At 38.6% G+C, this 25,110-nt stretch overlaps 3 protein-coding genes across 3 annotated transcripts in view; 1 reads left to right on the top strand and 2 right to left on the bottom strand.

Annotated features, from left to right (window-relative positions):
- Positions 1–381: 381 nt before the first annotated feature.
- On the bottom strand, positions 382–4,027 carry sord (sorbitol dehydrogenase). The gene is made up of 9 exons (XM_056393639.1): positions 3,836–4,027; positions 3,706–3,739; positions 3,004–3,168; positions 2,527–2,686; positions 2,251–2,369; positions 1,675–1,740; positions 1,391–1,569; positions 1,077–1,198; positions 382–874 (listed from the first exon to the last, which is right to left on the bottom strand). Exons 1-9 carry the CDS (start codon positions 3,887–3,889, stop codon positions 709–711), a joined length of 1,065 nt encoding a protein of 354 aa, XP_056249614.1. The 5' UTR covers positions 3,890–4,027; the 3' UTR covers positions 382–708.
- Positions 4,028–4,306: 279 nt separating this feature from the next.
- On the bottom strand, positions 4,307–6,626 carry terb2 (telomere repeat binding bouquet formation protein 2). Its single transcript, XM_056381737.1, has 7 exons — positions 6,413–6,626; positions 5,933–6,014; positions 5,688–5,827; positions 5,116–5,177; positions 4,966–5,033; positions 4,781–4,869; positions 4,307–4,574 (listed from the first exon to the last, which is right to left on the bottom strand). Exons 1-7 carry the CDS (start codon positions 6,474–6,476, stop codon positions 4,498–4,500), a joined length of 582 nt encoding a protein of 193 aa, XP_056237712.1. The 5' UTR covers positions 6,477–6,626; the 3' UTR covers positions 4,307–4,497.
- Positions 6,627–7,768: 1,142 nt separating this feature from the next.
- Positions 7,769–25,110, top strand: part of tjp1a (tight junction protein 1a) — a 118,893-nt gene continuing 101,551 nt past the window's right edge. Inside the window, exon 1 of the mRNA XM_056381649.1 lies at positions 7,769–7,902. The gene's annotated coding sequence lies outside the window, so the exon portion shown is untranslated. The remainder of the gene's footprint in view (positions 7,903–25,110) is intronic.

The raw sequence follows: 25,110 nt of genomic DNA, 5'->3' as shown, positions 1-25,110 counted from the left end.
CTCGGCAGCTCATCGCTGGAAAAACATTATAATAAATTGAAGATGGTGGTGAGACTGCCCCATGAGATTTTGGAAAAGAAAATAGGGATTAAATCTTTAGAAAAGCATTATGATTTTAAACTGACAGTGGCACACCAATGTTGCAGCTGGATTACATGCATCTGTTTCCTGCACTCTAAAATACATTAATTTCTACTAAAATAACTATAAAAACATTTTTATCACAACTAGTATAGTGTACATACTGTATGCTAATGCCATACATGGAATTGGTACAATCGCATGCCACTTTGAGCCTCTGGTTCCCCCTAATGTCTATAACTAGGAGTTGCAGGTTGTGTAAAAGAAATAACTATAATAAAGAAATCCAACACACTGCAATTTATATTTGATTATTTAAAGGGTTTATTTACCAAGTTTACAATGTTTAAAATTATTTAAATTCCAGATGCAAAACAATTGCAAAAGATAAACAATCATAAAACAATTTAAATGTTGTTTATATAACAAAGTTGATCATCATAAAATAATCACTCGTACCATTTGATGCTAATTACATGTCTTGTGCAGGGGATAAAGCAGCCAGTGCTGTTATTAGTGTGTCTCTTCAAACCAGCTCTGTTATCTTTCTCAGGGTCAATGTCCAGTTTGTGGATGTCTGCCTATCACGCTGAGTCGCTCTGTTTTGTTTCACTGTGGCGGGTCACATCAAGGGTTCTGGTCATTCTGGTCACACTTTAACATGACCTTTATCCCAAGACCCTGACGCGTGGTTTCAAAGGCCTGGACTGCCTGCTCCAGAGGGAAGCGGTGGGTCACGAGGGGCTTCACATTCACTTTACCTGACGCCAACATTGCTATGGCCATCGGCCAGCTGCAACACAGCAAGACAAATATTTTAATCAAGAGTTCGTTCTCTGTCATACCTAATAATTACCTCATGAGTTGAGCTTTAGCCAAGGACATTAATGTTGTAAAATATTACTCCCTGTGAGGTAGGTAGTGGAACTGCCTGCAGCTTTGCTTTAAACCTTCACGTATAGAACAAGAAGTGAACATAATAGATATTTTCTTACGTGTTGCAGTAGCGGAAGACTCCTCTGATGTCCACTTCTCTCACAGCAGCGTTGATCAGAGGAATAGTGGCCATCTCAGAGCCGAGACCCACCAGCACCACCACGCCTCCTGAACGTGTTGCCTGATTGAAAAAAAAAAAATCAATTATAACATGAATTTGTTTTATGATTCTGCAAATACTGAAACTTTTCTTCACGGTGGATGAAATGAAGTGACAGATAATAGGTGGCGGTGGTGAAAGAATTCAGATCCTTATGACTAAAAGTCCTGGATTCAAAATGTACATTAATTATCAAACATAAAAGTCACATACATAGATGGCAGTTTGGATACTGCTCTCAACACCAGTGCATTCAATAGTGATGTGAGGCGGAGCTCCGAGCATGTCCTCTACGCTCTTGGCGAGCTGCTGGGGTCCATCTCCTCTCTTCACCGTCACCTGGAAGTCAGCACCCAGCTCTTTGGCCACCGTCAGGCGCTCTGGGAACAGATCTGAACACAGCAAAAGAGACATTAGAGACAAAAACAATTCTACCAGAATCTGTATGTTGTGTCATTTCGGTTGACATAAGTGTTTATAAGCTGCGTGTGTGTTACCGGTGATGACGACCTGTGAGGCCCCCATTGCCTTGGCCACGAGCAAACAGACCAACCCAATAGGTCCTGGAAATAAACAAGATGCGGACTGTAGACACTGCATGAAATACGATGTAACACCTCTAAACATAAAATAGTAATGTGCAAGCATTATTTTAAACACGTTTTGAATTTGAAATTTTAATGTTCACATACAAAAGACTAACTGAACCTATACTAAATGCTTTAACTTAACCCTTATAGGAAATGATCAACTGTTTCACCTGGTATTGCTTAACACAGGTACCTTAATGTTCATTGCCTTGTTTTCAACACAATGGGTTTGTTACATATTAAGTCTCATACGAACTGGGTAAAGGTTCACAGGTTCTTTGCCTCACTTGAGTTTTGTTGAGTCAGTATGATTCTCACTGTGTTAAACCAGATTCCTTACTTGCACAGACATGTTATTTAAATACAGGGCAATCTTTTCTTCTGTATTAGTTTGCAGTACGCCCTGAAATGTGCAGAAATCTTCCTACAACAGCTGGTGACTCAACTTATTGTGCAAGTTTAATCGCTGCGGTTCATTTTTACCTGCACCACAGATGAACACGGTGCTGCCAAGCCTAACGCCGGCTCTGCGACAGGCGTGGATCCCCACAGACAGAGGTTCAATCAGAGCTCCCTCCTCAAATGTCACATTATCAGGCAACCTTGCGCAAAGAAACGGAGAGAGCAAAGGAGGGGAAAAGCAGAAGAGGATATATGCAAAGATTAGGCAAAAGAGTCAGTTGGCAGTCAGAGATCAGGCAGTTGTTGAGTAACATCTGCTGCATGGGCACGTAATCTTGAAAAAAAAAAAACTTTTACTTGTAACAGAAGTTGGCACTGTGCGTGTAGTATCTGCACAGGTTTCCATCGTCTGGGGGTGTGGCACAGAAGAAGATGGTGGGAGACAAGTTATATCGTCCATTTTTGAAAAACTCGTCCATCTCGCGGGGCACACCCGGCTCAATGGCCACTCTGTCACCTAAAGAACACAAGTCAGCTTCACAGCACTGGAAACGTTTGTTCTAGCACCTTAAGTGAACTTGTTTTTAGTAACATAAAACAATGTGCATTGTGTGACATTAGAGTGCCATTAATGTATATGCAGTATGAGAAATACTCCACATATCTCTGTCCATATGCTTTGTAAGTTGAGATAAGTAATATAACCTTTCAGAATGATAAATATTTGTGTGAAATGTAAAAGCTGAAACGTTTGATTATTGAAGCGCACATTGCATTAGACACTGCCACTGGTATCACACAGCTCTGAGACACACACACCACTCACCCACTTACCTACTTTAAGATGCTTGACTGCTGATCCAACCTTCACCACTCGCCCTGACGCCTCGTGCCCCAACACCATGGGCTTTGTGAGTACAAAGTCCCCAATTCGGCCGTGCTGCCAATAGTGGACATCAGATCCACAGATTCCAACAGAGTGCATCTGGAGCAAAACCTCTGGGTACCAAACATGACAGGATACAAGACAGGGACCCAGTGACACTGACTGATACACATTTTGTCGTCAGAAATGGACACCACAGACAAGCCTGATTCCAGACCTCTCACTCATTTTCTCATTTTAGGCTGAATGTCTATTTCTTGACACCAGTGCATTGTAAGTTGAATTGCACAAATAATAATATGCACTAATATTTTAAGACAGATTTTTTTTTAGCCCTGCCAAAATGTACTTCTGACTCTGAAATACATTTCAAAGTCATTGAATCAAAAAGTAGTTTTGCAGCAGTTTGAAATACATTCATGTGGGAAAATGAATGGAGGTGCAGCTGCAAAGCATTTTGACATGCAGCTGCAGCTTTGAAACTGAGAGTCAGGTTGTTCAAAGTTAACAGGACTGCATGAAGTTAAGTGCATTTGAAATGATCATCTAACGTACACAGGATTTTGAAATGCTTGATAAGGTGATAAACTGCACCTCAACATCCGGCATTTTCTTTTATAGAAACACATATTTATATAGAGTATATATACCATTTGGTCCTGGCTCCGGGACGGGGCGCTTTTCCTGTCAGAAACGGACAAAATGCAAAAAGGCGACAGTCCGTTATTCACAGACTGTGACAAACATGCAAATGGTACAAGTTTGTTGTCGGTCTCTTACCAGCCTGAGGTCTCCCTGAGAGTGCAGCACCACGGACAGATTTTCCTGCGCCATCACGACATGCAGCAGTGAGCTCTTAACAGGGCGGCGACGGCGCGAGACGAGAAACCGACAGAAACCTCGGACCTGTTTTGTGTTTTCTGTCTGTGCCAAAGTACAATCGGCAGTCAGCTTCCTGACAGTGAGGCTGCTACCAAAACAAAGCGTGTGATTGGCCAAACAACTGCGGGACAGTCCACCCTGTAGGGGTGGGCGCTACCACGCTACACACTAAGCTAAAGTCTGTTAGCTTAGCACAGAGCTATAATTTCTGTGGCACTTCCTGGTACCATAGTACTTATCATTTATCTTTTTCAGAGATGGTTCATTTCAGTGGGGAACATGAGAAATTAGGGACTACGTTTGAGGGATGAAACAATTCCTTTGATATAATGTGGACTAAATTACAAAACGAGATCAGAATTATCCATGTTACTCAGATTTATTTCATATCAGTGTATACATCAGCACTACAAACATGAGTAAGAAGGCAATGCAAACATAAACAAACTCATAACTCATCTGCTAGTACATTATATACAGCTTGAAACCGCAAACGTCACAGCTAGTACTTCTTCTTTAACATGCTTTTTTCGTAGTGCATGTTTGCTGATGTGTGAGCTTCACAGTTGGAGCATTCCAGGATGGAAATCACACAGATCACCTGAATATTTTAGCAGCTTGTCCATGCTGACATACCCTTCAGTGAATAAGTCAAGAGAAAAAAAAGCCAGATCTTAACACACACAGCAAACTTCTTCTAACAGATGTTGAATATCACCTCATAATTTAAATATTGACTGCACAAGACCTTCAACAAAGGTCAATTATCTAATGTTATCTTATGAGAAACTAGTACAGACATTTTCTCAAAGAACACACAGTAAATAAGGATCAATGCCTTACCAGAAAGCATGTTACTAGATGGATAATCCTGAAAATGACCACATAGAGGGGCTTCAACTTCTGATGAGTCTGTGTCAGACAGTTCATAACTGTAAAAAGAATAATAGGGACTTAATTACTTTACTGGACAGTTTACATTTTATTGAGATATAATTCTAATTATTAAACGTAGAAGCCTGACATACTTGCTTATGCTGACTTCTCCTTCACTGTACTCGTCGTCTGTTTGGCAACTGAAACTCTTAGAGGATCCCTGGAAAACAGAAACCAGTTTAACTGTGGTGATTACAGTAATTTATGTGATTTGCCACTGTGTTATTCCCTGGTGTGCTTACCTGTGCTACTACCTGCTCATCCTCTATTTCCCAAATCAACCTCCCAACCACGTTTCTCACTTCTGAAATTGCAATCAGAGGAACATTGCACAAGTTATAATTCATAAAAGTGGTTTACTTTGAAATGAATCATTCATTAAAGTGGTTCCTAGTGTTTTTGGCTTGAGCCTTCAAAGTGAAGCAGCTACTATTTGTAATATGTCAAAATGTTAACAAGGGCTTCAGGGAATAATGATGTATTTTTTCACAATTCTCTGACATTTTACAAACTGAGCAATCAATTGATTATTAAAGAAAATAACTGTCATATCAATGTATTGATAATTGACCTTGCCTGAGGTTTTGACAGATAGAGAAAAATGAATTTGATAAAACACAAGTTTACAATAAACAAGCTTTAAAGGTCTTAAAACCAAAATCAAGACAAGGGCCACCAGATGGAGGATTGACAACCTCTTATAGCTAATATTCTACTTCAGTGTCACAAATTTCTAATACATTTGCAATTAATCTAATTACATACACAGTAATAGTAAACCTGGGGCTTTGAATGAACATATAGTAGTCCTCACCGTCCTGTACCGAGGCTGGAGGCAGCACATAATGACCAATGCACACAGACTTTACACTCTGGCGCTTCTCACAGGCAGACAGAAACAAGCTCTGAAAAACCGTCACCTTGTTGCACAGGTAATCTTTGCTCTCAAATATCCTGAAAAACAAAATTAAAGTTATAGTTTTAAATGGATTACAGAGGAATGCATTTTGCTAAATGAAAAATGTGCAGTTTTTTTCAGTTTTGTACCCTGCTCTTCACCTCACAGTATCTGGACATGCAGCATCTTCACTGAAAAGATAATCTGCTGTCCTCCAACCAGCAATGGTCCCACCCTCCTGCACTACAACAAAGATATGTTATGACCAAAAAGCCAACTCCAACTACCAAAATCAAAGTGTGTGCGCAAAATGTATGTCCACCTTGAAATAAGTTACAGATCCTAAATGAGATTTGTACATTTATTATTGTATATTGCATATTTATTCTCCTTTTAAAGACAATACAAATCTTTATTTAGTTATAATGTTAACATAAATGGCATCATATCATGTAAAGCCTTAACACAGGAAATACTTTTTTTCCCTTTTTTTTTAAACTACTTTTTAAAAGTGAGGTGTTTATTGAACTTTTGATGAATAAAAACAAGAAATAATAATTTTTTTTATTGCATCATTTTTCATGAGTGATACATCAGATTTATGACAATTTATTTATCTCAATTGGGTTTTAAATACTTACTCCAGAAGTTGTAACATGTCTGCGGCACACTGCTTGAAAACCAGGCAGACTTATTCGTAAACATAGCACCAGTCCTCTCTTTTGTCAAAATAGTTGTTTGCTAGGTTTAGCTAGGAGTATAGCTCTATTTTCTCAAAAATGGTGGATATTGTTGAGCTGTAATCAGTGGTGCCTGTGGTTTGGCGCTCAAACTGCTCTGCTGCTTTCACATGCTGTCGAAAACTGTCGGAAATTTGGGATTCAACGACCAACCGGATATACGATTTGCTAGGGAGGTAGGAGGGGGAGGTTTGTTTGGGACTAAAATACTGCGTGAGATGAAAGGGACAGGTACATGCAAGTGTTATATACAAACAACAGGAAGTTAGCTTTTGTAGTTTGGCCCGTTTGTCACAATCAACCAGTGTAGAAGGTAGGTTCCTTCAAAACCCTTATAGGCCCGACTGCCGCGGTTTAGTGTCAACAATCAGTCATCACTACGTCAAATCTGACCACACAGCAGACTTGATAAGCACACACCTTTAGATTTTGCGTGACTTACACTTTCCTTGATATCATTATCTCTAAAGTTCATCGGACAAAACGTCCATAAATCCGCTTAGACAGAAAAAAGACGCTCCGTATAAAACCAGAACTAACCTCTGAATGATCACCTTTTTAAGTTTTTTTCAGTATCAAAGTAATTAATTGATAGTTCTCAATACATATAGTGGTACGCAGCAAACAGGACATGCTTATAGGGAATTCGGCGTTCATAATTTTCCAAATTGTAAACAAACAGGCTAAAAAATAGCGTAACTTAATCCATGGCAACCATGGCAACATCCATGGTAACGTTGTACGCTGGGCTGCTTCCTGTTGTTTTAAAGGTTTGGGGAAACTTTTAACGTTTAATGAAATATTGTCCAAATAATTTTGTTGAAAAAAAAAAGACTTATATTATAACCATACTGATATTTAAGATCATGTTAAACCCCTATCGCGAATGAAAGTAAACATTTGGCTGCTTTTATGATGTTTGGCTTATTTTTCAATCAGTCAAATCTGGCAACACTGGAACTAATATTTGACCGGTAGTAGTTAAGGAGACTAGTTTTATGAATTATATAGTGTAATGTTTCGTATTTGTATGTGTTAAATCTAAAACCACATAAAACACATTAGTACTTAAGATGGCAGTTGCCAAAGAAAAACCAAATATCCTTCTTTGCTTTTTATTTTTTCAAACACCCGGTCTGAGAAGTTAATGTTAGCAAACCAAGTTCATGTTAGGGTTGACCACATCTAACTTTACGAGTAAACAATGTGTGTTTGCTTAATGTGTTTCTTCAGTGTGACCGTCTGTGACATGGCAAAGAGAGGATCCAACTGACTGACAGCAAAAAACAGATAAATGTGAACATCCCTGCTCCTGAACTGTCAATCACACAGGTTCCTGAATGAACTGGTTGTCCACAAGCCAAGATTTTTCTTCTGTGATGCACAGAAAGGTATGTTGTTTTCTCAAAAGTCTAACAAGGGAATCCTACTGTTTTACAACTGCAAGGAGACAGATTAGCTAGACCCTCTTTATTTTCTGCTACCACTTTCTGATAAGCTACTATCTATAAAGGATTCATATGCTGTAATTGATTTATTCATGGTTATAGATCAGTTAAGAGCAATTAATAAGAACAACTTTTGGATTGCCAGGTTTTGGAAAAACTGGTCAGTACTGCAACAGTACTGCATTTCACCACCAGATGGTAATATTTTTCAACATATACAGTTGAAAATTAACTCAGTCCATTTTAATATGGCATATATAACAGTTCAGTCTGACAATATAATTAAAGCAAAATCCTGTATTGATTATTAACCAAATAGATTTGTGTTAAGGTGCTTTTTTCCTTTGGCACAGTGCAGCTTTTATTGAGTCACTGTGAGTCTCTTAAGGAAGTGAGTGACCATACAGTATCTTCTAAACAACCTTTGGACAGCAAATCTATGTTGACTGTGATGTTGAATTAGAGACACGAGTGAAAAGAACTGTGGATTAGCATATTATTAAGCTACTTCCCAGTCTGACACAGTTGTTATATATTTAATGTTCAGGGACAGAAACGATTGCTGTAGGTAAATGTGTTCTTTGATAGATGAAAAGCTGTTTGCATTTTTATATTGTCATTTTTTACTTGTTCATAGTAACATCACTGGCTTGTAGACTCAAATATTGGACAGCAGTTTTTGGCTGTCTGTACACATCAGCACCTTTGTTTTATGTTCTACAACCTCCTTGCTGGGGTTGTCTGCAGGTCAGGCGCTCATTGCTACCACACAGCCACACGCAGAGAACCCATTGACTCCTGTTTACGAATCCCAGCATAATGTCATGTAACCTTGTGTTTTATAACAGCAGCAGCCTATTAAGGAAGATATTGCTGTACAGCAATATTGCCTTGATGCTGCTGGTATAAGTCATGGGCTATGCTTGTGTGAACTCTGAGAAGCCAGAGAGCCTATCACTCTGGAACAGGCTATTATGGGTCTGTACATAGGAATTACTTGGAGAACCAGTGAGCACACATATACTGCTTGTCAATGTGTAGCCACTGAGTCTTTTCTATTGGTGTGACTTGCATGCACAAAGGCAGAGACTCCATGTAGGTTGTTGCATGCTTATTTGTAATATTTTGTTCAGCTTGCCTGCATATATTGTCATTTGGCGACCGAGTTCCTCCAGTCCATACACTGACTGGTTGATAACTGTGTTGCCATGACAACAGTGAAGCCACACCCTGTTCCTTATACCCAACCCCCCAACATGCTCCGTTCAGAACAAAGCACTGGAAAGAGGGGCTGGTTGGTGCTACATGACACCGAGGTTTAATATGAGCAGAAGGACAGGTGACAACATTAATCATGTAACTGCTGTTGAGTGACCTTCGCAGTAGACAACAGCTTGGTTTTCACGATAATATTACAAAATCCAAATTTTCCACAGTAACCCTTTTATTTTTCTTGCACAAATAAAAGTGCAACAACCCTGGAATATGAATTTTACTGTGTGTGTGTTTGCAGTATGTTACTTAGGATATATGAGATACTGTAATATAAAATGTAGTGCTTTAACAACTAGTAAATTAATTGGTAAGTGGGTTGACGTAAAATGAATGCACAACAGTAATGATAATCGGTTCATTGTGAAGTCATTTATCAAGCAATAATGCCAAACATCCCCTGGATCCAGCTCCTCAACTGTAAACATTCGATGCTTTTCTCTGTTTTATATCATTTTAAATTGCTGTGGACTCTAATTGATTGCTGGTTGGACAAGACAAGCATTTTGAAGATGTCACCTTAGGCTCTGAGAAACTGTGATAGACATTTTTTTAGAAGCTTTCCTGACATTTTATAATCTAAACAATTAAACATTCGTCCTAATTAAATGTTGATGTTGCAAAAGAGCATGTATTATCATGGTGCATTCATGCTCCAACTGTTACATTTTACATGTTTCTTGCTCTTTTCTTTCACTCTGGCCTGTTGTGTGTTTGTGTGTCTTTTGATATCAAGTAATTATTCACATAATCTCAATTATGTAAAAATTACAGGATCTGTCCTCCTCTCCCCCCCCTTTTTTTGCAGTTGTGCTGATTTTGTCCTTTCAGCTTCCCTCCTGCTGGACAGAGAAAATGGCCTGCGGTGGCAGAGCTGGCTGTCCTGGCCTCATCCATCTCCCCTCTGTCCCTTGTGATATTGTTCTATTGTGTGGTAGCCTAGATTACTGTATTGTCATTGTTGTTGTATTATAGCTGTTGGTGGTAGTATGTTTTAGGACTACAACTAATGATTATTTTCAATTCATTTGACAATTATTTTCTGGATTGAATGATTGATTGTTTACTCTATAAAATGTCAGAAAATTGTGAAAAATGCCCATCACATTTTCCCAGGTCCCATATTACATAGCTTTGCTCAAACCACAATCCATAACCCAAAGGTATTCAATTTGTTATCATAGAAGACCAAGAAAACCAGCAAATATTCAGATAACAGAGGCTGAAACCAGTAAATGTTAGGCATTTTTGCTTAAATATATTTTTCAAATGACTCTAAATTTGCTTAATTTTCTGTTAATTGACCAATTGTTTCAGCTCTGGTATGTTGCTGTAATAATTCAGTATGACATTACATGGATTTGTCTCCCATTTTATTTCTCTCATGAGACTCAGCTATAATCTTTTTACAGAGACGTGGTTTTGGTCTTCCTGTATGCTGTGTTTGCCCTGGTGTTGGTTAGTCTTGGACTCTTTTGGTATAGTGGTACACCACTACTGTGGCCATGTTTCAGATGGAGTAATACAGTACAAGGAACCATGCTTCATATGTTTTAATTGGTAGGTTTTGGCCAAGCGAAGGCTACATTCCAAGGGGAATTCAAGCGGGTACACTGATTCATTTATGTATTCTTTAATGAAACACATTCACCGGAAAGCATAAATAATGAGCAGCATAATCAAACAGTACACAGAATCAATAGCACAGCAGCAAAAAGCAATGATTTCCCTACCATGTGAGGCCTGTAGAGACATTGTGTGTAATGGGGTGACTATCCAGTACAGAGAGGTCTGGATCAAGAAGGGACTTGTTTGAAATAGTGTCCAGAGCGCCCAGACAAGCTAAATGAAAACTGGTATCTTTATGAAATGCTGCTGGCTTTGAATTCTATTTATTTACTGCTTCCAGACACCACCAGATAGCCAGTCAGCATTTTCATGGAGTACTTTGTCAGTGAGATGGAGCAGTAAACCTTACTGGAGTTATATCATCGATGAGTTATAGAAGAGTTGATTTGCTATCTGCACCAATATGTCACCTCAACTTGCATTCAGTTTAGTTCTGTGTTAAATGGGCAGTCTATTATCTCCACATCTCTCTCTCTGTCTCTCTTTGTCTTCCTCTATCTCCCTATCAAGTCTCTTTCTCTCCAGCTGAACCAACAACATCAAAGGAGTATGCTTCAGATCGCAGGTGTTGAAGGATTAAGGCCACCGCAGGATGGGGTTTTATTCTCAGCCTTATCTTTGATGTAGTGTCTCTTTCACTCACTTGTGTCTCTAACCTGTAACATGGATTGGTAGCCCACAGTGTCGATTGCTAAACTGAAAATATGGAGTGTCCTCATTCTCACACACCAACATTAAGTGGGTTCAATTCAAAGAGGCTGCACTCAGGAAGTTGTAAATATGTCCTGAAGTGAAAGCTAATGTCAGAAATTGCACAAATGACGACAGCATCTAACAGTAAGAGGTTGGTACTACAGGTGATATGAAGACGTACATGGTCAGATAATATAAATTTGTCTGTCGTCTGAGATTTTGCCGTAGTGTTTATACCTTGGTAACTATCCCTTTAACATCTCTGAGTGAATCTTGTCATTTTGGGCATTATTGTAAACCAGTGATCCAGACTGTTACATGTGATTGATTTTTAGCCATGCTAATGGCCTAGGTTGGTCGGAAATAAATCAGTAACTGTTGAATGGACTACTATCAGATTTTGTATAAGCATTTGTGGTGCCCAGAGGATGAATCCTTCTAACTGTGGTGGTTCCATTAGTTTTTCTGTAGTGCCACCTGTAGGTTGACATTTATTGTATTGAGTAAAATGTTTTGACCACTATTGTATGGATTGCCATAATATTTGGTACAGATATTCATGCCTCTCTCACAGTGAATTGTAACAACCTTAACTTTTCACCTTGTCAGAATTGCATTTCGTCTTTTATTTAGTATATGGTCATACAAATCTCTGCATTCTTATTAGCTTCAGCTGTACTTGGTAAACATTATACCTGCTAAACAGGTAGTTAGCTTGCTGACATGAACATTTAGCTCAAAGCACAAGTGCAACCTCACATAGCTGCTAGAATGGCTGTCAAGTCCTCTTATATGATTTTTGCACCACTGTGATGAAGTACTTTGATTTGCAGTTATTTAAAGTTCTGGATTGGCTTTCTTTCTTTTTGATTATTTTTCTTCATTAACAATTTGGTTTTATACAGAATTGTTAAAAATGTACCATGGTACATACTACAGTATATACAATATAAGTTACATATACTGTGATATAGGATTTCATCCCCATCTGTCATGGATTCGTGTTTTTTTTTTTGTTTGTTTACTTACATGTTATTCATAATCTGGGCCATTATGTGTAAACTCAGTGTTTGACTGTTTAGTGACAGAATCATAACTGAGCAAATCCTCCTGCTCATTTTTGAGCTTGTCGCTGTTGGACTGTTAGAGCCAGGGTTGAGCTGATTTGAAGTTTGCCAGATATGATAATAATAATAATGATGTGGTAATTAATGTAATGCAGCTGTCGCCTTCTTAATGTTGTGTTGAGAGAGAGAAAGTAAGATGTAGGAAGGCAGCTGCCAGACAGTGTTAGCTACAGAGGTGTTGGTGGTTCTGTGTTTTCTCCGTTTGTTGGAACTGCAGAGAAAATGTGATACATATTTCAAGGAGCTATTCGTAAGTTTTGCTATTGCTGCATAGGCGGTGTTAGCATTAACAACTGTTTATCTACCAGTCTAGAAGAAACGTTGTAAGTTCAGCATCAAATTTCATTTTTTTACTCACCAAGAGCGTCTCCAGTGGTGGAAAGCAATGCCAATGTTGACTCTTGTTTCTGTCATGTCTTTACTTCTACTGAAGTTAGCACGCTAACCGGCTAGCTAACTTTACATTTGCTGCTGTGTCAGATGGAAAAGCCTCTGTGACAACATGGAAACATCAGTTCAAGCCCAAAATGTTGTATTGATAAAATGTCAGTTTAAAATGTACAGTACACATTAACAGTCAGTGTGGTATTTGAAAATTACACAGTGATAAAACAAAGTGTATTGTATCCTCCATGTACAGATGCATCCATTTCATCTCACTGGAGAAGTCTCTACAAGTGAATATCAACCTAGATTCAGCCGAATCCTCACCTAAATAAAGAGTTAAAAGCAAATTTAATGTGAAAATGTCTGCAAAATATCACAAGCAAATATTACTGTTCTGTAAACTCACACATATCTCAGTGAAAGTGAATCAAAGGAGACAAGGGAACTTTTCCAGAGTGACTGCTCTGGTGCTAGCTGCGGGCTCAACGCTGACCTTTAACCCTGGTTGGGTCACCAGGGTGTGTTGGTGTGCTGAGGAGGGACAGGAGGGTACATTGCTCCCCAGACCGTTAAGAAACCATGCAGGCAACAGCTGAGCAACATCTGACAGTAGGGTGAGAGGAAATGTCGCAGGCTCCACAGGCTTACCTTTAGGGGAACAGGCTCACTCTGAGGCAAGCATATACTATAGGCTCAGACATGATTCACATTCACGTGCACATGCATGCACGTGTTTATATATTCGTGAGGCTGCACAGAGGTATCGGTTAGGCAGCACACACAGTGAAACATGTATTTGAACAGAGGACACCTGCGAGACAGAAGCTGTCAACAGAATCAAAGTTTTGAGTGACGGTAGCCAAGTTTGTGTCTCACCAAGGACTGTCGTGCTGCTATGCCAGACCATGTGTGAATGTTATTTGCCCTCGTAGTTACTGGGGACCACAGTGAGTCATCTTTTAGAGTTTGGAAGATGGCATCATTAAGAAATGGCTGCTCCCTGGGGTTGATTACTTGCTGAGCACCAGCTACAGTATCTAGATTAATGACCTGACCTTCCTTTCTTTCTTCACTTTCCTCCCATCATTTCCTTTGTCTTCTCTAACTTTGCCCTATTTTTATAAAGCTACATTTCATCCAGCTTTTACTGTGGACAGCAGTGTTTATATCCTTTATTTAAAGGTCTTCTGTGGAGTTTTCTTGTAACCAAGTAAAAGTTATGTTTCTCACCAAAACACACTGTTTGCATCTCTGAGATTTAACAAACATGTTGAATGCATTACCTTCGTATTAAATCATTTGCATTTCTTTGAACATTTTGTAACAGGCATTGTTTACATCCATGTTTACTGTTCTTCTTTGTCTCTGCCTTTGTTGGTGCTTTGCAACATATTGTGGTGCCTTACTGCCACCTGTTGATCAGTGGACTAGCGTGAAACCACTGGAAGATGTATCGCACTACCCGCATACATGTGTGCATACATTTGCATTTTTGTGTGTGTGCACAGAGTGCACATTATACAATGACAATCAGGGGATCAGTTTTTTCACCCTATACAGCGCAGTTGTGTGCTTTAGTGAACTGAAGTGTTACAATCCTTGCTTATTTAAATGAAGCTGTCAAATAAGTATAGTGTTGTAAAAATTACAATATTTTGCTCTGAAATGTAGTGAACTGGAAGTATGGAGTAGGATAAAACGGAAATACAAGTACATCAAAATTACAATAATAGAATAAATGTACTTAACTACGTTCTACCACTGCAAATACAATAATTTAGCCTTCAGCACACATAGATTTCAATATTGTTCAATTACCCAACCAGGTAAAACTAAGGGTAATAATAGGAGTTTCCTATTATAAAAGCTAAGATCAAAAAGGAAAGTCAGACTAAGACTAACTAAATACACAACACACACAGCCACACAAAAGACTATTACAATGAAATTGTTGTCAAAATGTATCTCTACAACTGACAACTAATCCCCCATTGTCTCACTGCTCATTGAGCACCAGTTTTGCTAAAATATGAAATAATATATAGCCTATATTAAATAATATATAAAATTATATATTAGTAATGAAATGCCAAGCCAACATTGGAAATGAAAGGGCGGGCTATCAGTTAGCTAACTGTAAAGTAAAACTGTAACTTATGCAAAAGTTAGAAACTAGCTAACATTAGCATTCATCCATAGATAGAGACACAATTTAATTCAGAAACTCTGAAGATAAGAAAATAAAGTGTATTAAACAATCTAGATAGTTACTGCTACTTACATACAAGTGTTTGTGCGACACATGGGGACATAGACTTGAGGGCAAGAGTCACTGATGGGAGGTAAAAAAAAAATAGTGTGGTCCACTTTTGGGGTGACTGAAATCGTATCACAAGATTCTTCCAGGCATGAATATGGGAAATATATTGTGATGTTTGCAATTACAGGTATATATGATCAGATACCCCCATTCCCCCCTGTAATTTGATGAGGTAAAAAAAATTCCTGCGTACCTTTAAGAAAAAGTAGCAATATAAAATAAAGTCCACTTTACTCTTTAGGAGTACTTTAGTTTGTCTAAAAGTCAAGATTTCAGTTTCTGTGGCTTTGACTTTGACCATTCATTTTTTAATCTGTCTCTAGTGAGTCACCCAACTATAATGAAATCCATTGCTAAATTGCTGGAGTACTGTACACTACATTAGAATTGTAGCTATTACCAATGATTAATAGCCACTTAAATGTTTGAAAAGCTCTCACGTGAAAAAAGTTTACATACAACAACACTGAAATAGAAATGAACTTCAGTGTCAGCTTTTTTTCATGTATTATGAAACAATGTAAACTGAAGACAGGCATTCACAAGTTAAAGAATATTATTGGACGTCTGGCTTCTCTCTTATTCTCTGAGACGCTGTGATCTTGAGACGTGTTCCTTCTTGTTTTACCATCACAGGATGCTCCTGTCTAAACACGAGCCCCATCATCTTCTTATAACACTCACACACAGTGTGACTTGTGTTTTGGCACTGTCTCTCAAACTTATATCTCTGTTTTCTGTAACCTGCTGTCACAGAAATAAAAAATGAACACATCTAAACTGTATCTTTTCAGTAATAGTCCTCTGCCATGTCATTTAATTAAGGTGTCTTCTGCCTTGGACTGTTAGTGTGAAACACAAATAGTTCGCTCTGCTTTGTTTAAGGTTGCTTATTTTATGAGTTTTCTCTTGCTTGCCAAGGCCAAATAGCAGTAAGTCTGAGGTTTCATTATTGTGGCAAATTCTAAACTGTTGAGACTAATCTGCCAGCTTGTGTTACTGTTGTAGATCTCCCCTAAGAGGCAACGAGATCAGGGGACAAGCTGACTGGAGTTTTGTACAGAGGAGCGCCATTTGGTTAGTGTTTCTGACTGTTGCTCTGCATGACTCCGTAGGGCAGGAACATACAACATGAGTCACTCCGCAGTCAAAATCCCTGACTGAAATGGCCCATTAATTTACCTGGGGTCATTTATGATTTCATCAGTAATCGGTCACTCCAAAACTTTAACTTTCTGCTGATGAACTTGGTGATGATAAAGAAACTGGTTCCCTCCAGTAAAGAAAACTCTTTGTTGGCATTTTTACCCTTTCACCAATAATTGAGGGTAGGGCTGCATCTAATAATCATTTACATTTTGGATTAATTTCTGGATTATTTTTGATTAAATGAATACATATACATTATAGAAAGTAGGCGTATTTGCTTTCTTCCTGAGAGTTACGATTTTATACCACTCTCATGTCTGTATAGTGAATATTAAGCTACAAGAAACAGCAGTCATGTTGTCATTGTGAGGTTGCCCACCAAATAAATAGTTTAGTATATAACCACAAGTTGTAGTTATTAAAAATTGTATTTTGTACAGATTAAATAAATTAAAATAAATTTAGAGATATAAATTCTAAATTTGTGAATTTTAGAGGTGCTGGTAGGCAGATTTTGTGACCTTTGGACGGAGCTAGCCTAGCTGTTTTCCCGTTTCCATACAATTATAATCATTTTGCTGTGAATTGACTAATCAATTAATCAGTAGGAGAAGAGAAGATCAGTGATGTTTTCAGGAATTTTCTAATCTGGTCTACGTGCGTTTTATGGATTTTGAAAATACTTACAAAGCTGTTTTCCAAGACAGCTTGTCGGAGAAACTGCAGAGTACTCAAGTCTTCTCATATCTGTTGTGACAGCTACAGCCTGTTTGAATTCTCAGCATCAAGTCAAACACATCCAAGATAGGCAGGGGAGTCTCGACAAGGGGGCTCAGTTGACGTTAGATATGTGACATTACATTGGCAACTCTGCTATTTGTGGATGATGATGTTTTGGCTTTACTGTACCATAATCTCCAATATCTCTCTCATGTTGATCGTGTCAGTCACTCTCCCTATCTCTCTGCCTCCAATCCCTGTGTCATATCAAAGTTGAACAAGTAAAAAAGTTTCCAACTTATAAATAGTTTTCATGTCAATATCCAAGTCAAAACTATGAGTGGTAGACTCACATTTTTTAAAAGCTCAGATACATCCGACATGACATATAACATGAAAGCAATATTAGACTATTTATTGCCACATACCATTTTATACATTTGATATTGTCTTATTTTTGACATAGGCTAACTTTGATTTTGTTTACAAAACCTAAACCACACACGAACCTAAACCTAAACGGGTTAGGTTCATGTGTGGTCGCCTTCTCCTTGTCATTACTTTTGTCAGTACTTGATATGTGGATCATCTGCGGTAAGCCACAGAGCAAATCTCACCCATGGTCATGAGCTGTGAGTATTAACTGACAGACTAAGATCGTGGACAGGAGTAGATGAAATGAATCTCCTCTGCAGGATGACTGGTCTCACTCCGAGTTGGGGTTCAGTGATTTAGTGGAACCTTGTTGTGAAGCAGCTGTTTCTCTCTGCTCTCTTTGCCCAAGGAAGGAGAATGTGTGAAATAAACAAGATGATATGTCTAGCTCTACTGCATTGTTTCTGATCTTTTATTTGGGGTTTTAAAGTGTTCGTCAGCGGCATAGGGCTGCAAGGCAAAATCGGCAGAATACTCTTTTAAAGGGATGTATGGAAATATGGACAGCCTAGTTTGAAACGCCTCTTTTTTCATTTCATCAGTGTTCTGTGCTTGAGTTTTATGCATATTTAATGTCTAAATCTGAGTTCTGTTTCACTGAATGTATTTTGGTGCCTCATGGCTTCAGGCATTTGTAGCATCCTGGGTTTAAATCCTTGGAAGCTTGTTGAGTATAATTTTCCTCTCCCTCCACATCTACTGTGAAATTCAAATAATTTACCGGCCAGCTCATCATATCAAGAAAGCATGGATCGAGTGTGATTAACAAAATCCAAATCCTCCTTGCTAGACAGACATGTTCCAGTTTAAAAGATACTTTGAGTGCAAGGTCGTGCTGAAGTGATTTCAGCATTGCAGAAATGTTTTATCTCTGGTTTCACACATATTTTCTTCCTTCTGTTATCTCTGTAAAGCCTCCTTATGTCATTTCACTCAAACAAAATGGACAAACCGCTCATGAAAGTAAATTGCTTATGCCCAAGGTTTTATAAATAAAAGCACATAAATGGACGACTTGATGGCATTAGTGCATGTTCTACCATGTTCATGATGCATCAGTCTGAATGATGCACACAGACGAGGAATTTAGAGTTGTTTCACTGGCATATTTCCGTGTGGGGTGAATTGAAAAGGGTGATATAGATGTTTCTGTGATTTCATGTGAGTTAATTGGTTAATTAATTCTAACTTATCAATTGCTTCACTTTGCAGAAACGCAGGAAAACAGAGCTTAACGTTACTAATGGAAAACATTAAAAGCTGATACAAGATATACAGATGCATCAGACAACATACAGTACCTATATAATATGGTCTGTGAGCGTAAGACATAAAATTCTTCTTACTTGTATGTTAAAACATGAAAATGTTTTCTCAGATCTCCATTCACACCAGCCCATACGGGCTAGCCTTTTTATATTTCACACCCTGGCTGGAGATTGTGAGTGCTCGCTTGTGTTGCAGTTGTTGGTTCAGGTTACCGCTGCCTCTGGCGGGAAGTAAAGCCTGCTGTGACCTTGACCTTGGCCCTGCAGATCTGCTCAGTGCAGCAGAATCTCACCCGCTCTCTCTTACACACATATGTACGCACCTACTCACTCACCTCTATATGCACTCTATCATTTTGTTGCAATATTTTTGGTATATTATAGCACTTTTTTAACATCCCATTCCTGCACATGTTGTCTGCATGTATTTGATGCAAGAAGAGAACCCAAAGTTGGTCATAGATATTTTCGGAGTCTAACAGACATTTAGATATTTAAACTTGCTGGAACCAGAGTCAAGAGTCAACTAAGATGCAATAGTAAATAGTTTAGACAAATGATAATGAATTAATTTCAATAGCAGAATACTGATACTGTATGTAATGCAGAAAGCAGAAAGTACAAGTTTTTGCAGACCTTGAAATACGCAGATTGTCCTTATTATGGTCAGAAGTGCTATAGATAAAAGGCCAAAATTGGAAGGGCTAGAAATGTACATGGTGATGCTCCTTGTTACTAACTTGACCGAAGGATGTCTGTAACATAAGTTCAGGAAAACTTGGTTCACTTGATTCTTTTCTTTTAGAGCAAGCTGTAGTTGCTAAAGACTCCATATCCATCTTTACACTCCTTCAGATTTTCCAGTACCAGACTGCCGATGTAACAGGCTGCTTGTTGGTGTGCGTGTTCCCTTGTTGTGTGTCGTGGCCTGAGAAGACTGCTCCTGGAGGAGTGTGTGTCTCTCTTAAAAGTACATCAGCTGTGTGTAAAGTTTTACATTGTATGTGTTGTTATGTAAGAAATGCATCACACAGTGCAGCCATTGCAATAAAAGGCAAAGGACTGATGTACGTACATACAGTAGAAGCTTGCACACTCCTGTCCAATTGATTATCGCAGGACTTGTCTCATCTCTCCTTTCTCTTGTTTCGTTTTTGACATGCAAGCTGACTGGCCTCGCTGTGGTTTGGTTTGCCTGCTCACTCCATTAACTGGCTGGCAAACCACAGCCTGTCACTATTTGAGAATATAAAACACAACTTGTGCACTGTGTGTTGTGTCAAACTTACCCTACATTTCTGCGCTCTAAAGAGAAAAACAAAACAATACACAGTGGTGCTTTGGTTTGTTTGCCCAACTATTTACATTGATCTACACGCCAGTTTTATAAAGACAACTGTTAGAGCAAAGGTTGATGGTGGATACAGAATGTATGCAGTTCAGAAAAATAACCCTTAATGCATCTAAAGTTATACCAGAAGTATACCTGGTGAGTAATTTAAGTAGATATCACATATCACATTAAAGTGTCAACAGTTAATTGTCCAAAGAGGAACTGATAGATACAAGATGAACATGATTTAAATCTCAGTATTCGAGATATGAATCATGCAGTTGTGACCTCATCGTGTTTCACAAACAGTAATCAGAGAGTGCATAAACACTAGACTAATCAGTGTTATATTTTGATGAACCAATTTTTTGGCTTTTGATCATCTCACTGTAAGTATTGATAACATCAATATTGCAATGTCAGCTTCAGTACTGTTACTTGTGACTGTTTGTCCAGTGAAGTTATACAACTTAGTAGTTCTACTTTTACTTGTAGAAATACAGTAACAACCAAACCAAACAACCATCACCAAAATGAGATGTCACTCTTTTATTCTGTTTTTTCCCGGTCTTTATTTTGTTTATTTCAAATCCAAGTGAAAAAAAAAGAAAAGAAAATGTAGGAAAAGCATATAAACTTTGATCGGTAAAATATTTATTGAAGCAAGCTTTCTATCAGAGCCCATCTACAACCATATAAAGTCTTCAAGCAAGGATCTTTGAAGAAGGTCTTTAACCGATAGCTTCCACAATGAATAAATATTGTACAAATTGGAGCACTGATGCTTTTCATATTTATTTTTCTCTGACACAAATAACTGTGTTAAAATGGCTGCTATTCTGATATAATTGAGACAAATGACAAGCTAATGCCAGTTGCATTGTTGGTGCCTAGATGACTCTTTTAGGACCTTAAAGGAATACATTATGGGAAATATGCTTCTTTCTGTTCATTGCTTTCTTTCATTTAATCACAGCATCAGCACCTCCATCAAGAGTTTATATGGTGCAACAGTCTTTATATATCTTTAAGATATCTATTTATTTACGGTTGAAGAAGTACAGCATATTAACAGCAGCAGATTGCCACTCTATGTACCTTGCTTATTGATGTAGGAGTACACAAATGGTGTAATACTCTATTTTCATTCTTTGCTTAGATTTCTGTGATAGGATGCACAGCGACAGCCTACACTGCACACACATGTAACGCTACATGGCAGCACCTACAGCTCTGTACTGTATACAGCTATTTCATGCATGATTAGTAGAGAGAAAAGTAAAATCCTCTCATATTGAGGATTTATTGAGGTTTTAAGTGAATTAATTAAATAAAATGCCAAGTTGATAACAAATTCAACAAACTGAAGACAGAGGTTGTACTGAGCATCTTCCAGGTGTATATGTGTGCAACTGTGCTAATGTCAGGCTAGGCATCATTTTAAGAAAGAAGTATGCTCTTTCAACTTACACTAAGTGACAAAAATCCATAGATTGTAACATCTTTTTTTGCCAGTCATTCAGCAGATGTTTAATATCTCAGGAGGGTTATTTGAAGGTTGAGCTAAGGGGGTTTGATTTAAGACCGGGAGCTTATCCCATTACCGATATCTCTTACTCTATATTCCTTGTCTTTTTTCTCATGCTGTCTAGATTACACTTGCACTATGTAGAATTAAATAGATTTGTATTCTGACGGATACTTGCTGTCATTTTGGTCATTTTCAAATAAGAATGCCCTTTCTTAAAGATATGAGGTACAATCCATGGCAGTGTATGAAAAAAAACCCTTTGGGGAAATTTGTTTTCTTGTTTAGAGTAAGAGAAGATTGTGATTCCTTTCATGTCTGTCTGTTAAATTTGAATCTACAGTCAGGGCAATGACCACCTTAGCTTAGCATAAAGACTGGAAACGGCTCACTAATTCACACATTGCATCTTGGTTGTTTAATCTGTGCAGAAAATGCAGATTTATGGGATTTATTTCTTACCTGGAGCAGTGACTTCCTGGAGTCTTTGCTGGTCACAGCGCCAACAATACTACGTATCCCTAGCTTTAAAGCAGCCTGGCAACCCAACAATGTAATAAACCTTGAATACTTTATGTTCAAATCCATCTCAAGGGACTACTAATAAAAGTGTGTCTTCATTTAGCTGAACATCCTCCAAAGGATCAGTAAATGTGTCCTCAACCTTTAGTTTTAACGGTATAAATATGCAAAATGTAATAAGATATTAAGCAATTTAAAGTGTTCACTGAATTCTGATTTCTGTTTTTGTGGATTTGGCGATACCATGTGTGGTTGTATAATACAGTAGCTGTTCTTTACCCAAAAGTCTGGGGCATGTAAACATATAGCTGTGCATTCATCTCCTATGTAACACTTATAGAAAAAGGGTTGCCTCGTTGTATCATCATGGTCAGCAACAGAGCAGACCACCCGACACGTAGGTCCTTTGTGTTTAAGTGTGGTAAACAGTGTATATTGCTGCTGTGTGTTACCTGTAAACAGTGGGGGTTTTTTTAACAGGAGGGAGAGCTGCTCCCTCCCACAGGCTCTTTGTGCCTCCGTTCATCACTTACCTCAGCAAATCCAAGGCTACAGTGGGACACTTAGGAGAGAAAGTCTCCACCTGGCAGACTGTTAATAAAGGTGACAGTGGGAGGGCAGCAGGGGAGAAGGCTGCAGGTGTCAAAGCCTGCTGACTGGAGGCACAGGAGCACAAACCTTCATTTCACCGTCAAGTAATATCGTCTATAAACACATAGTGCTATAGACTCACACATGCAAGTATCGTAAAGTAGTTCAGTTTTCTCTGCAACTGTCAAGCAAAATATCTTTTCACATGTATATCCCTCTTCCTGCGGCACCGTCCTTGTTTTCCTTCCCCACACCCCCTACACTCCTGAAGCTACACCATAAATCACTGTCCGAGCGGCAACAGCAGTCATTTAGTATCCAGGGCTCCTGGCATTCATTTCCAGTCTCCCCCTCCGTTTGTCTTCCGCTCAACCTCCAACACCTCACCACCTCCAGCCTCTACCCTAAAACTGTGTGACGCTGAGTGTTTTTAAAGTCAGCTGTTTCCAACTGTTACTTAGCAACAGATGGTGGGACTTTGGAGCAAACATGGCTGCCACAGAAAACAGTTTTTTATCCACGTTTCTACCTTCCTCTCTGTAGCTTTGACCTGAGATAGAACCCAGGCAGGCAGAAGTAGACCAAGAGAAACCCTGTATTGCGTGTGCATGTGTCCTCACTGAGCCATGTTCCTGTGCATTTCACATGCAATTTTGTAGAAACAACAGCAGGCAAATTCATTTCAACAACTGTTTCATTTACATATTGCATTACCCTTGGTTGGATTCATATGCTTTATGCATCCTCTGCAGCTTCCACGTCTGGCGGTCCATGTGTGCCTTCTTATCACATCACTGCTCTCTGGCAAGTCTCACACACATCACAGGCAGGTTTTTATCATGCAGATACTGCTGTTACTTATTGTTTTTTCCACTGTACATTACAATACTGACCTGAACTTCATTCTACCACCAGCAATTTGTCTTTTTGTCTTCTGTTATCCTACATCTAAACATCTAGTGCAAAACAGCTTTAGCCAGGTCCCCTACATACATTCTGTTGCTTGTCCTAAAAGTAACCATAGCTGCTATAATAACCTCCTATTACAGCATAGCATTATACCACTACAATATTACAGCATTATTAGATGATCTTGCATTTCAAATCAGTTTGGAAATGGACCCAGTGCCATCTCAGATCTAATTTTAGCTCACCATTTACAACACAAATTAAAAAAGGATGCTCTGCATAGTCACATTCTGCCGCTGCTTATATTATTCAATTCAGTATCACATTTTAGTAACACTACCATGTAAGTGTAATTATTCTGTGCATGCTTCATGTGCAGAAACCATTCTAAGCTGACATGGCATGTAGTGTGCACCCTTTTTGTATTTCATTACATTATGATTTTAACCCTTTGCTTTTACAGAGCAGAACAACAATCATAGTAGTCAGGGACAAATCATACCAAGTGGTTCAGGTTGAACTGAAACTCCCACTGTCATATTTGTGCCAAGAAATTTTTTTTCCAGGCTATCTATGATTGGCATATCAAATATCAAAGACCATATGAAAGTAGGCGTGCAACTAATTATTATTTTCTCACATTATTAGTCTCATCAGTAGTCCAAAACCCATAGATATCCAGTTTGCTATGATGTAAGATAATGAAAAGCAACAAATCATCACATTTAGGAAGCTTGAAACATTAAAATGTTTTGTATTTTTGCTTGAAAATTTACCTAAATTAATCGAATATCATATTGTCTGCAGATAATTTTTCTGTCCATCAACTAATTGATTACTTGAGTAACTACTTCAGCTCTACAAGGAAGGAAAGGACTGTTTTCACTAAACCAGTTCAGCTTACATCATTTTGCTTTTGAATATGAAGCCTATAATGTGTCAGGGCCACTTTAGCCAAGCCCAGAGCCAGTGTCACCGTGGAGATTTAGGTCTGGCAGTGAGAAATGAAAGCTCTGCAGTGGAGTGTTGAGTTACAGGATGCATACAGCATCCACATGGCACTGACTGAAAGCTGTAGCCTGCAGACGTTGTTCAGAATGGGCTGAACAGTACTGGTGGTGACAGATAACAGGTGGATGATGACACACAACGGCCACTCGGTGACTAATTTCTATGCTGACACAGACAGAGTAATCTGCGTGTGTATGCTAGTATATGCTCAGTGGCATTGTCCATGTAACTGTTCTTGCTGTGTGCTTGTTGATTAT

Source organism: Seriola aureovittata, chromosome 1 (assembly GCF_021018895.1).
Source record: "Seriola aureovittata isolate HTS-2021-v1 ecotype China chromosome 1, ASM2101889v1, whole genome shotgun sequence".
Classification (NCBI taxonomy): Eukaryota; Metazoa; Chordata; class Actinopteri; order Carangiformes; family Carangidae; genus Seriola; species Seriola aureovittata.
This window is presented reverse-complemented; position numbering and strand designations above follow the sequence as displayed.